The following is a 12,728-nucleotide window of genomic DNA, read 5'->3' as shown; positions in this document are numbered from 1 at the left end:
GACGATACCAGTTGTACCATCTGGGTTTGGGTGTCAACTTGATTCAAGTAGAGTCATAAGAGAGGAAGGAGCCTCAATAGAGGAGATGCCTTGATGAGATCCAGCTATAAGGCATTTTCTCAATTGGTGATCATCACTGGGAAGGGGGCAGGCCATGGTGGGTGGTGCCATCGCTGGGCTGGTGTCCTAGGTTTTATAAGCAAACTGGGCAAGTCCTGTGAAGCAAGCCAGTAAGCAGCTCCCCTCCGCAGCCTCTGCATCAGCTTCTGCCTCCAGATTCCAAAACTGCTTGAGTTCCTGTCCTGACTTCCTTCAGTGATGGGACTATAGTGTGGAAGCGTAAGCCAAATAAACCCTTTCCTCCCCAAGTTGGTCAGGGTATTCATCACAGCAATAGAAACCCTAACCAAGAATAACTGGTACCAGGAATGGGGTATTGCTGTGACAGACCTGACTATGTTTCAGAGAGGACTGTGGAAGGACTTTGGGACTTTGGGTTAGAAGAGCTATTGAGTGTTAAGAGTTCTTTGTGTTCTGTGGGAACTTGGGAGAAAAATGTTGAGAGCGGTGCAGAGGATGGAGCTCTGGCTTGTGAAGTTTCAGAGGGAAGCTTGAAGACTCTTTCGGTGCCATTTGTTATTTTGAATTAACATTTTTTAGTTCTGGTTGGCTGGGGCTTAAGAGTCAGCTGTGATTAACAAGATATCAGGACTACCAAAGTGAAGCTGTGCTTTGCTGGGGTACTTGATGCTGGTCAGCTGGCGCTAAGAAATTAACAATGATCAAGAAGAAACCAATAACTCTGAAGTGAAAGCTGGGAAGCGTTTCCTGAGACCACAGGCAAACTCAACTGCGGTGCTGGAAAACACCTTTAAACTGTGACATGGTGTCCAGTAAGCACAGAGAATGTAGCACCATCTATCTGGCTGCCATTCAGAGCTTTACGGTATTAGCCATTATGACTTTCTTTAGCCAGATCTTACACTTAAAATCTGAGACTCTCAAGAGAGAAACTCAGAATATAATGCTTTAAATACTTTCAGACGAACTTCCGGTTTGCGGAATAACACAAGTATGGCAGAAGAAACAATGAAACTAAAATGTGCAGCATCTGATCAGTAATCCAATTTGTAGTCACCTTGGTGACATTTAAAAATATTATTTGTTTACTTCTAGACTTTGAGAAATAGTAGTTTTTGATAATTAAAGTCTCTAACTATATAGGTTCAAAGTAAGTTAAGTAGTTTCTTCCAGTTTCCTAGGCTCTGCATGGACCTTCTACATACACATACACACATGCATGCATGCACGCATACATACATGTGCATGTATACATGTGCACACACACACTCACACACCAGCCTTAGGACACTACATGGATGTTCTCTCTGTGGTTCTCAGTAGTCATAGAGTCTAATTCCTTGGAATATGAGAAAGAAAATGGAGAAAAAAAAAGAATATGAAAGAGAATTATACCCCATCACACTAACACTACAGATGAACTTTGCATTGACATGCCACATAGCCCCATCTCTCCAATCCTACTGCTTCACAGATATTAACTTAAAGTTAGGCATCTGAAGCCTGCTTTAATAGACTCCCCTAGTCCAAGTGTGCAAGAGCAGCATCCTCCCAAAGCTCCATTGTCAACACTTCCTATCAATCTGCGCTAAAGCCCCCAGTAAGAGGCTATTGATGTTACCAATGCAACACGGAGCCTTCAACTACATGGAGCTCAGCCATGAAGTCCTCAGGCTGCACAGTACTGGCTCCCTGCAAACAGTAGGACAAACAGCAACATAAAGATTTCCACACCCCGAGGCTGGAGAGATGGCTCAGTCAGTAAAAGGCAGGCATCACAAAGCATGAGAACCTGAGTTCAGATCCGCCAGCACCCAAATAAGAAGAATTCCTATAATCTCAGCTCTAGGAAAACAGACACACCAGGGCCTGTCAGGCAGCCAGTATAGCCACAGCAGCAAGTTCCAGATTCAGTGGGATACCTGGTCTCAAAATATAAGGGGAGAATCATTAATGAAGCCAACAGCCATTGACCTCTAACCTCAGCGAATACATGTGCATGCATGTGTGTGTGCGCGCTGTGCACATACAAATACACAAAAAGATCTCCACACCTCAGTGTGATTCTGAGGTGGGATCATCATGGTAGTCTTCCTGAAGTCGGAAATCTACGAAGCTGAGACATAACTAGAAGATGGTCAATTTTAGACCAAACTGATAAGGATGAAGTTAGATCCGAGAAACACCTGCCAACGATGTGTTGACGGTATGACACAACCTACCTCCGTTGGTTTTATTTGGTTGCTGATCTGGAGTTTGGGCTTGAGGTGAATAATACTGTGGCTGCTGGAAATTATTTGAAGGAAAATACTGGGAACTGGGGCTCCTCCTACAATCACGGATGCTGGAAAAAGTCTGTGAGTGGGGAATTCCTCTTTGGAAAGGCGAACACCTCGGAAGGCGAGGCTGAGGTGGTGGCAAATGATCAAATTCTTCCTCGTCCTCCAAGCTGTACCGGTCGTATTCTTGATCGCTACATGTCCCTTTTTTTCCTGAACTCAGTGACACACTGGAGCTGTGTCTGGACACAGACGCTGACGTGGAAGCATAGTCCTGCCTGAGACCTGGTTGAAACAAACAATTCATGTTTTTATTTTAAAAATGACAATAAATTGCTCAAACAAGTGTTCACCATAATTTGTTTCAGGTTATTAAATCTCCCCCTTCAACACAAACAAAAACATACATTTATCTACTAAACACATGTCTAATGTTAGGTCAGTCAACACTGGAAAAAGACATATCCCCCCTCCAGTGAAGGGCAGACCTACCTGCCATGACTGCAGACATCACTACCTCTAGTAGGAGAGGGCCACTTGTTGGTCCCCAGCTGCTCAGCCCCCATCACACAGAAACTGTATTAATTAAATCACTGTTTGACCCATTAGCTCTAGCTTCTTATTGGCTAAATCTTACATATTAATTTAAACCATATCCATTAATCTGTGTATCGGCACGTGCCTGTGGCTTATCCTGTAATGTTTCGGCATCTGTCTCTGGTGGGAGCTACATGGCTTCTCCCTGACTCCACCCTTCTTTCTCCCAGCATTCAACCTAGCTTTCCCTGCCTACCTAAGTTCTGCCTTGTTATAGGTCCAAAGCAGTTTCTTTATTAATCAATGGTACAGAGGGAAATCCCACATCAGCTACCTACACAATTCTCCAAATTACCCCCTTTCAAGTTTGGAAATAGTTAGAAAAACAGAGTTAGGAAGAAATCTTCACTATGATTATAGTCCCCTGTGATTAGAACAATTAGAAAAAAAAAACTCATCCCTGACATAGTAAGGAACCTGTGCCCTCTAGAACCTGGGGTGCAAACATTGTCTGGCAAGGTCACCACTCCTGTATTCTTTAGTTACTAGCTAGTTTTTCCTTCATAGTCTGGTCATGTTTTAATGCTTCAGTGGTCTTAGGTCATCTTCAAAATGACTTTAAAAAAAAAGAAAATCTGCAACTTTTTCAGTATTTAACATTGTCTATCTCTTTGGGATTACTTAATATCTGACTGAAACTGACATCCAATCATTTTCCACGCTTAGACTGAGCACTTAAATTTACTATTAATGATACAAAATAATCACCTTCATCTTCAACATATATCTTGCTAAAGCCTCCGTAAGTATCACCTAGTTTTTCATAGTACTCTTGACTAATTGTAAAAGTAAGAAATTTGTATGTTTAACTATTTCCACTATACTGGCCTGAAAAGACAACCTGAAAACAAGCTTTGCCCGGTTGTGGGATGTACATCTTGTTATGCCCTTGACATAGAGTACCAATGCCTCTGAAGTACTTCACACTGACACTTAATAAAGTGCTCTATTTCTAGAAGCCCCTCAGTTATTTACCCGGGAGCATATTAAGGCATTTTAATTGAACTTTTATAAAGATCACTATAGAGCCCCACAAAGTTCCAGGAAACAATGCTAGTACTTCACCAAGATCCCAATAGTTTTACAAATTTATGGATTAGCCTAACAGCGTATTAACAGTGACATAATCTACTCATTTTATTCAGTTTTTCATTTCCTTATGTATGTACAGGTTTATATTAAGTACTTATAAATTTACCAGCTCCACGCTTTTATGCCATTCAAAATGTATATAGAAGAGAACAGTTCCATACCATGGAAATCCTTTGTGTTACCCTTTATAAGCACATCTGCCACCCTCTCCTTTCCAAGACCCCAGCCCCACCCCCATCCACCAATGTCCTGCGTTTCTAAAGTTCTATCATCTCAAAACAGTACACAAACGGCATCACACTGCATATCATCTCTTGTGTATCTTGCCTTCACTTTTACGATGCCCTGGAGCCCACCCGAGATGTCCTCTCTACAGCTTGCTCCTGGGTGTGGATGAGTACTATTCCATGGTATGAACAGACCACCCTTATTTAACCACTCAATACTGAAGGGCATCTAAACACGGTCCGGTTAGAGACTGGTGGAATGAATTAGTGTCTTCCCTAGGCTCAGGCATTGGGATAGTTGGTCCCCATTGGAGGCTCTGTCTGGGGACATTTAGGAGCTTGAGCTCTGCTGGAGAGGAAGCACTTCACTAGAGGCAAGCCTTGAGAGTTCATAACCATGTCCCAATCCAATTCACTCTCTGCTTCCAGTTTGTTGCTGAAGATGTGATCTCCCAGCTTCTTTCTCCTGCCACCATGCCTGCTGCTTGCTGCCATGCCTCCATCAAGCCACGATGGGCTCTCAACCCTCTGGAACTATCGGCAAAGTAAATTCTCTTTCCCTTAAGTTGCCTGTGGTTATGTTATTTGACCACAACAAAAGAAAAGTAACTGACAGAGACTATTGCAAACACTGATGCTGAGAATGTGTGTGTGTACATATTTTTATGTGAACACATACTTCTACCGCTCTGAGAGAAATGTTCAAGAATGCCTACGGTCTCCACAGATTAGTGCGACCCCGAGAGTATGCCTAGCGCCTACAATATTCTTCAGCCCTTGGGCATGGAACTCTTCCAGCCACAGAGGAAGGTGACACAGAACACAGAATCCAGTTGAGTGCCTGACTCCACCCATCACTGGTAGTCTAAGTGGAAACCTCATGCCCCTTGATTAGAAAGAACGTACTCTCTTCCTGCAGGCGAGCCATGATCTGAACATCAGTGAGGTCCTGTAACTTATATCCCATGGATATGGAATCATCTTCCAGCTCTGAAGTACTCAGCTCACTGTCAATGGACGACTGGGGGCTGAGAGGGGAGCCCCTGCAGGGGTAACCTGAAACGCAGAGGACAATGTTATTTAGGAAAATGGTAAGGATGCATTGCTATAATTCATACACAAGTGGCACTTTTGTTTACATGATGTCACAAAAAGACTGACATGTTGCCATTTGGCAAACAATAAATACACGTTGCATGTTCATAATTCCTAAGTATGAAGTAATTTACTGCTTTCTCTTTTAAAATACAACTTGTAGAAAGAAAACATATTGATCCTGTACTGTCTACTAAAAAAAAAATTAATGCCCAAATCTAAGGGTGTGGTGTTTGAGTATACATACATGCACACATATGCATATACATATATACACACAATGCACACTTCTAACTGATAATCAAATGAATATGTCTCTGGCAACAACTGATTATATATTTCACGATTAAATTTAACACTAGTCCATTTTTGGTGGGCAGACACAGTAGTGTCATTCGTGGAAAAGGTCCCGCATAAAAGACACATTTATGTAAAAACATACACACGTCATAATTTAGAGCAGTAAGTAATCGCGGGCACCTTGCTGAAACCCAGTGAAAAGTAATCCATAGGTTAAGATAAATGAAGCAAGCAAGAGCGAGCCAGAGGAAAGAGCGTTGTGGGTCAGATTCGCGCCAGCGCTGAGACAAGAAAGGCAACCGTGAGACCAATCTTGTGACAATCCAATACAACCATTCCTTCTCCTGAAGCCAGGATTTAAAATGCTAACAGAAAACACAGACTGTTTAGAGAATGACATAAAATCACGTGACTTTAAAATCAGTACAAAACTACCTAAACTGTGTGCACAACCCATCCACACTGGGCATTTGCTAAAAGAGGGCAGATGGTCTACCAAGCATGGCTGAGACCAAGCAGTAGGCGAGCACATGGATGCACGTGCTCTCTTCCCAGAGTAAGCGTGTGGCACCGCCTCCGTGACACTAGGTCATTCTCGGGATCCCCAAGGCAGATGCTGTGAGTTGCGTTTCGTGACGTAAGTAGCAAAGCAAGCGGCAGGTCAGGAAGCTGAAATATTACCTGTTCTTTCGGGTGTTAGTATTGCTTTGCTGGAGGTTTTAGAGGAGCTGGGAGTGCTAATGCCATTGCTATAAGGGCTGAGTCTCGCAACCGGACTATAGGGGAAAGCCAGGGAGGCAGGTGAGGAGAAGAGGCTCCGCCATCGGCTCGCTGTCACAGAAGCAAACACACAGAGGTTAGTTCCACACGGGCAGGTGCTGGTCCATCAGAGGGACAAAAGGGCATTGCTTTAAGGAAGGAAAACAAAGCAACTTTTAATATTTTAACCAACTTCCATTTATCCAAGGGAAAATGTGGAAAACCGGGCCATTTCTGAGTGAGGCTCCATTCACACAACCACTGAGAAACAGCAAATCTGTCTCAGTCCGATGAAAGTCAATATGAGTGTATAAAAGGGAAAATTCAAATTTATACATCAGAAAAATTTCCATTTCCAAATAAAAATTAAGTGTTTACAATACCAAAAGGTCAAAGCAAGAATAAAAAACTTGAAGTTTCTGGAAGTTTGGGGACTGTTTTTTTTTTTTTTTTTTTTTTTTTTTTTTTTTTTTTTTTGCCTGAAAATACATTTGTTTTCATTTGTAATTTGATTGTAGACACATTGCTCTGAAAACCCATCCCTGTTCTCTGTCTTTGTAGAAAGGAATATGTTTTGGGGACTTGTTCTTAATACTGACCATTTAGAGCCCTAAACAATTGCTTTGTTCACTTCAATGCAGTTAATTTAAGAACATACTGATCAAAGAATTTTATATAAATGTGTCTGGAGCAATGGCTCAGCAATTAAGAACATTTATTGCTCTTGCAGAGACCCTGTGTTTCCAGTGCCCCCACAGTGGCTCACGGTCTTTCTTAACAGCAGGTCTGGAGAGTTTCTGACCTCTGTAAGCGCCAGGCATGCTCGCGACACACACAGACACATGCAGAAAAACACTCATACAAATTCGATAAATCTATTTTTTTAATCTTATATAGAAAATTGTATTTGGATTGCAAAACAAACTCATAAGGCCTGCTGTGTTCCAATGCCCTTAGGTTTCAGATGAGCTTTGGTAAAGGGGTACACACGCCATATCAATCTGTCCCCACCAACACATCATGACAGCAAACTTAGATGGCAGTGGCCGAGACGACCCGTGATGGCCTTTCTTTTATAAGACTCTACAGACTTTCTGCAGAGAATGGTGTGCGTGCAGTTTTTTAAAGGAAGACTATCAAATTGCTATTTTGATGTGAAATTGAAAAACTGTAAAGGAATTGTGCCAATAATCAACACACCATTGAATTCTTCGGTTATCACACACAGCATCCTAACTATTTTCTTTCCCTCAAAATTACCTCCTCCTTGTTAATTTTAAGCTCATGGAAAAGACCCCACATGACAAAACCCTGGTTGAGCCACAAACATTTCCAGAGCCATCGCCATGGCAGGCAAGCCACTACGATGGTCAGAGTTTACTTTCCCAAAGGTGATTATTCAGACCCAGAAAGAAGGGAGAAACAGAGTCAGTCTAAACATTTGACAACTTTGAAGGGCATTCCCAGGGTCTTCCTAAGGTAGGCACTAATGAGTACCCACCCACTGCTGAAAATTGCTCGATGTGGCCAGTGGGATGGGGAGAAATGGTGGATGTGGGGAGCCAAGCAAATGTTTAGCTGTAACACCGGGATCCTGCAGGGCCTTAAATCCCACCAAAGTCATTTTAAAAAGTACACTTCTTCCCTTTATTCAGTCCAGAGTCTTTGGATGTGACTTCAATTATATAAATGTGGTTTTATTTTCTATATAGGTTAAAAAAAAGGCAACAAAGCAACTATATTTACAATAACATTCAGAATCCCCAGGTTGCCTGGGAGACAGTGCCATGAGATCTGGTTCTAACTGACATGGGTCCATCATGCCCCTAGTCAACCTGTGTGTCTGTGCTTCAGCAATTCTCGCTCTGCGTCAGAGTGGACAGGGAACCTTGGCTCTGACTTGACCCCAGATATATTGCAGAACTGCAGAGAACACGCAACACACACACACACACACACACACACACACACGGGTAGCTGGCCTTACAATCTCCAGTCTCTATTACTGGGTGTCTGCCATTACAAATTCTATACCGAAAAGGCAAAGTCAATAGCTCTTTGTGACTGCTAACTTGCTTAATAGACAATGGTATTTTATAGGAGTTTGATCCCTCGCCAGGCAAACTACAATGACTTCGTGTTCTCGCCCACAGATGCAGGGGACAACAGATCACAAGTAAACAGCGTTCGTAATTCTGCACAATAACTACAGTGACCCAGCCTCCCCGCACAATGGCACAGTTATTGTGGCTATGACAGCAAGACCCCAGCTAAGAACACAAATAGCATCTATTGCAAGAAAGAGCATTCTAGATTGTTCTTCAGCAAGCAATTGGCATTTAGGGAGAGGGAGTAGAATTATTGTAGACAGAATCTCTCCAAACAATGTTGCTCTATTAGTGCCCAAGGCTGTGATGGGGAGGGGAGGGAAAGGGAGCAAGGGGCAGGCGGAAGAGAGGCTTCCTCCTTGCTCCTCTCTGTGAAGCTGAAGAGCTGCAACAGAGACTTTTATACGGAACTAACAAGACAGGGCATTTTAAAGGGGCAGTGTATGTCTTCATTCAATTAATTTTTCTTATTTTTTTAACTTTGGGATTTCTTTTGTCTCTTCTTTCTCATACAGCACACACTGGCCTCAAACTTACTACGTAGCTGAGGCTGGCATTTACTCCCGAGATCCTGCTTCTATGGCTAACGTGCTGGGATTACAGACGGGTGCCATCACAGGCAGCTAGCAGAGCTGACTGTCTTAGTATGAAGATGTTAACTTGTCGGATACTCGAAGATGGCCAAAATGACCCTAAGAGGAGGAAAACAATCTTACCGGGGCAGAGAAAGGGTGACAAACTCCACTACAATTTTCCTTTACCACTACTGTGAGGAAAGGTTTATCTGTGAGAAAAAAATGGAGATGCTATGGGCTGTGCTTTTCATTCAGTTTAAACTCTTTGGAGAAAGAAACTCAGGTGTACTTAGTCATCTGCTCATTTATTTTCTGTGCATCTCCAGAGTTATCAAATTTAAAAAATGGATATTTAAAAAATTATCTTTCTACCTTATTGTACATAACTACAAGGAAAAAATCCTAGGTGAGTCCTCCAGAGATGACAGTAGACAATCACAGGAGGATGGTGGACAATGGTCACTTTCAGAAAGAACTTAAAGGTTTTGCCTCCCACCCCCAAAGAATTATTGTGTAGATGAGAGAGAAGTTTCCGGAAACATAGATAGTCCTACCTTCCTTCAATCAGCTTTGCCTAAACATACAAAAATACAGGGACGATTCAGATTTTGCATACAATGTGCACATTGTCAAAATCAAACTGAAGAATCAATGTAACCCAATTCACACGAAAGAAAAACATGATCTAATTAAAGTCTCTGTGATGATCCTCCAGAGGTCGGCTCTACACAAAGCTAGGACTTCAAAAACCAAGACATACATGGCTAGAGAGACAGTGTGGGGGGACAGTGTGGGGGGACAGTGCGGGGGGACAGTGCGGGGGCTCCTCTTCCTGAGGACCTCAGCCTGAGGGACAGCGCCCATTCCCAGGGGCTCACACCACTCTTAACTCCAGCACCAGCAGATCAGGTATCCTCTTCTGGCCCCCACGGTTTTACAAATGCATACATGGCATATAATCACAGAGCCACCCCACCTGTACACATAAAAAACAAGGGAAGCAACTAATGCCGTCAAAGGCCCCCTAGACAGCTGTTTTCACACTTTCTCTCACGTGGAGAAAAGCGTCGCTAGAGGCTCCTAAGCCATTAGGGAATGGAGCAGCAGACGGCACACACTAATAATGTTAAAAATGGGAAACGGACTCACATCTCTTGACTTTAAACTTATCTTACCACTCCTGGGTTAACAGCTACAGTATTTTATGCAGTTCCTTAACGTCTCTGACGACAGAGGTAAGTATAACAAGACATTTCAAGCCCGCAATAGATTCAGTGAGGGGAAGCCTGTAGAACACAACAACTCTGTCGCTGAACTTAGCCGGGAGTAATCTTGTGACTCGCTGTTAACAGTTTTTATCTTGTTAATGGTGAGGATCTGTGACTGCGGAAACAAACCTGCAAAAATTAGCAGGGAGTCACTGTCTGGGGTAACTGAAAAATTCTGGGCTGCCCAGTTAAAACGAAAGCACAAACCAGTTGGCAGCATATCACACCAAAGGCCAAGAGGGTTTCCTCAATCTTGAAAAGTCCACATCTTCCAAAATCTCTCAAAAGTTCAGAACTTCAGTCCTGTTCAAAGGATTCACACACACACACACACACACACACACACACACACACACACTGCTGTCCATTACAAACCATCTGTGTTGTTTAATCAGGTGAAGAAGCCCTGGAGGACAGACCTTTGATCTCTCCCAGGGTGTCTCTCAGTGCTTCACGTTTATTCTGAGCATAGCCCTGATCTCTATCCCTGCCCCCCCCCTCACTGCAGTAACACGCAGGCAAAGCTGCAGCATGCAGACACTGCGACAACTCTTACCACAGCAGTCTCCTGGGGACCCCTTAAAGAAAGCAGGTGACCTAGCGTCAGTGTGGCTCCAGGTGGGTAGGATTTGTGGTGCAAATACAGGCATTTTAGTAAAAACTCTATCAGCAAATTTTGCTAAACTTTACACAGACTTGTTTTCTAAGTAAGGAATGACCTTCTATCTTTTAGCTCATGGCCTCTCTTCTCAAATGGCTATACGTATAATCTCTGTCATTTCCTATGGTTTTTGCCTTGTGGTGCTGGCCAACTGTTATGTCAATCTTTGTAGGCAAAGTCCTGTGTGACTCTGAGAGGAAGGGAGGGAAGGAAGGAGGGAGGGAGGGAGGGAGGGAGGGAGGGAGGGAGGGAAGGAAGCCTACAAAATGATACAGACCGTCAATATTTACAAACACATTCAGAGCCATTCAGTATGTGCCAAGAGATACAGAAACCAACACAGGTCAGCTCCTAGCCTGCTGGATCTCTCACAGACACACGCTGCAGACTCTCCTGCTCCCCACTCACACTGGGAAGTATGCCCAGCCCTATGCTCCCACCTGCTTTGTAAAATTCATCTCTCCCTCACTTGTGTAGGCACCCACTATCACACTAGAAAGGACCAGATGCTACAGACACTGAGAGGAAGAAAATACGGGAGATGTTCGCCCCTCCCTCCCACTCTAATTTCTAAATAGCAGCTTTGACAGAAGAGAAGCAGACAGGCAGCAAGGCAGTGAAGCAAACTGGATAGTGCAGTCGGGAACAAAGCTCAGGCAGGGAGCAGAGGTTCCAACAGAAGACATAGCATAAAGGGGCCACGGCAGGGGCGGGGCCATGGCAGGGGCGGAGCCGTGGCAGGGGTGGAGCCATGGAAGGGGTGGGACCATGGTGGGGGCGGAGCCTTTGTGTGCCAAAATGCCATTCTAGAAAGAGAAAACACCGGTGAAAGTGCAGCAGCAGGAAAGCCAAGTCTCCAGCCTAGGGAGGCAAATGTTCAGGCAAGGGCGAGGGCACAAATGAGAAGGGCCGCACCTAAAGACACCGCTAGAGTTGAAGATACTGTCTCACGCGCGCTATGTACCTCACAGAGAGAATCGGACTTTGACAAGGAGACCACTACAATTAGGTATTATTTTGCGATGACAGCCACACAGATGGACGAAATGACATACAGACTGATGGCTGGAACAATAACTAAGGAGGCTTCCCCAGCAGATAGAGAGAGATGTGGTCCTCACTAAAGCGTGCTCAGAACACTTGGTCAGAATGGGTACAATGAGGTGTCTCTGTGCTGAAGTGGAGACATATACTAATTGGGGAATACGGGAGTGGAGAAAGGAAGCGAACAATCACACCAGCCACTGAGACAAAGAACATGAGAGACACTCCCTGAATTCAAAGACAAAGCTGAGCTGAGCTGAGGTGGTCACTGAACAGGTCCACATGATGGCACCCAGTACAGTTAGACAGATGCAGGGAAGGGCAGCAAGACCACTGAGGCAGGAAAGTCCGACAAGCAGGTGTGTGGTAAAGGGGAAACCATAGGCAAAAATGGGATCACCACCGAAGAGTAAGAGTATCTCACGGAACTTTCGCCAAAATTGACAGAACACTCAGACACAAAGCAAGTCTCAACAGATACAAGAAAACTGAATAACATCTGCATTCCGTCAGACCATTATGGGTTAAAACTGGGTATCGACAACAGAAATAATAAAAAGTTTACAAACTCATGTAAATTGAATAGCTCTCCACTGAATGGAAAATGAGTCAAGACAGAAATTAAGGAAGAAATTAAAGACT

General features: G+C 43.7%; 1 protein-coding gene across 2 annotated transcripts in view; it reads right to left on the bottom strand.

The window, feature by feature from the left end:
- The window catches only part of Slain1 (SLAIN motif family member 1), a 42,453-nt gene that overhangs the window by 11,709 nt on the left and 18,016 nt on the right, over positions 1-12,728 (bottom strand). Inside the window, exons 3-5 of one of the 2 annotated variants that reach the window (XM_050144577.1) lie at positions 6,353-6,502; positions 5,183-5,332; positions 2,304-2,645 (exon numbers count right to left, since the gene is read on the bottom strand). In XM_050144577.1, the coding sequence (XP_050000534.1) occupies positions 2,304-2,645; positions 5,183-5,332; positions 6,353-6,502 (642 nt within the window). The remainder of the gene's footprint in view (positions 1-2,303; positions 2,646-5,182; positions 5,333-6,352; positions 6,503-12,728) is intronic. The other variant, XM_050144578.1, reaches the window with a different exon arrangement.

The sequence above is a fragment of the Alexandromys fortis genome, unplaced genomic scaffold (genome assembly GCF_014885135.2).
Source record: "Alexandromys fortis isolate MF-2015 unplaced genomic scaffold, M_Fortis_MF-2015_v1.1 scaffold_43, whole genome shotgun sequence".
Lineage (NCBI taxonomy): Eukaryota > Metazoa > Chordata > Mammalia > Rodentia > Cricetidae > Alexandromys > Alexandromys fortis.
Note: the sequence above shows the minus strand (reverse complement) of the source record. Positions and strands in the feature narration are given on the sequence as shown.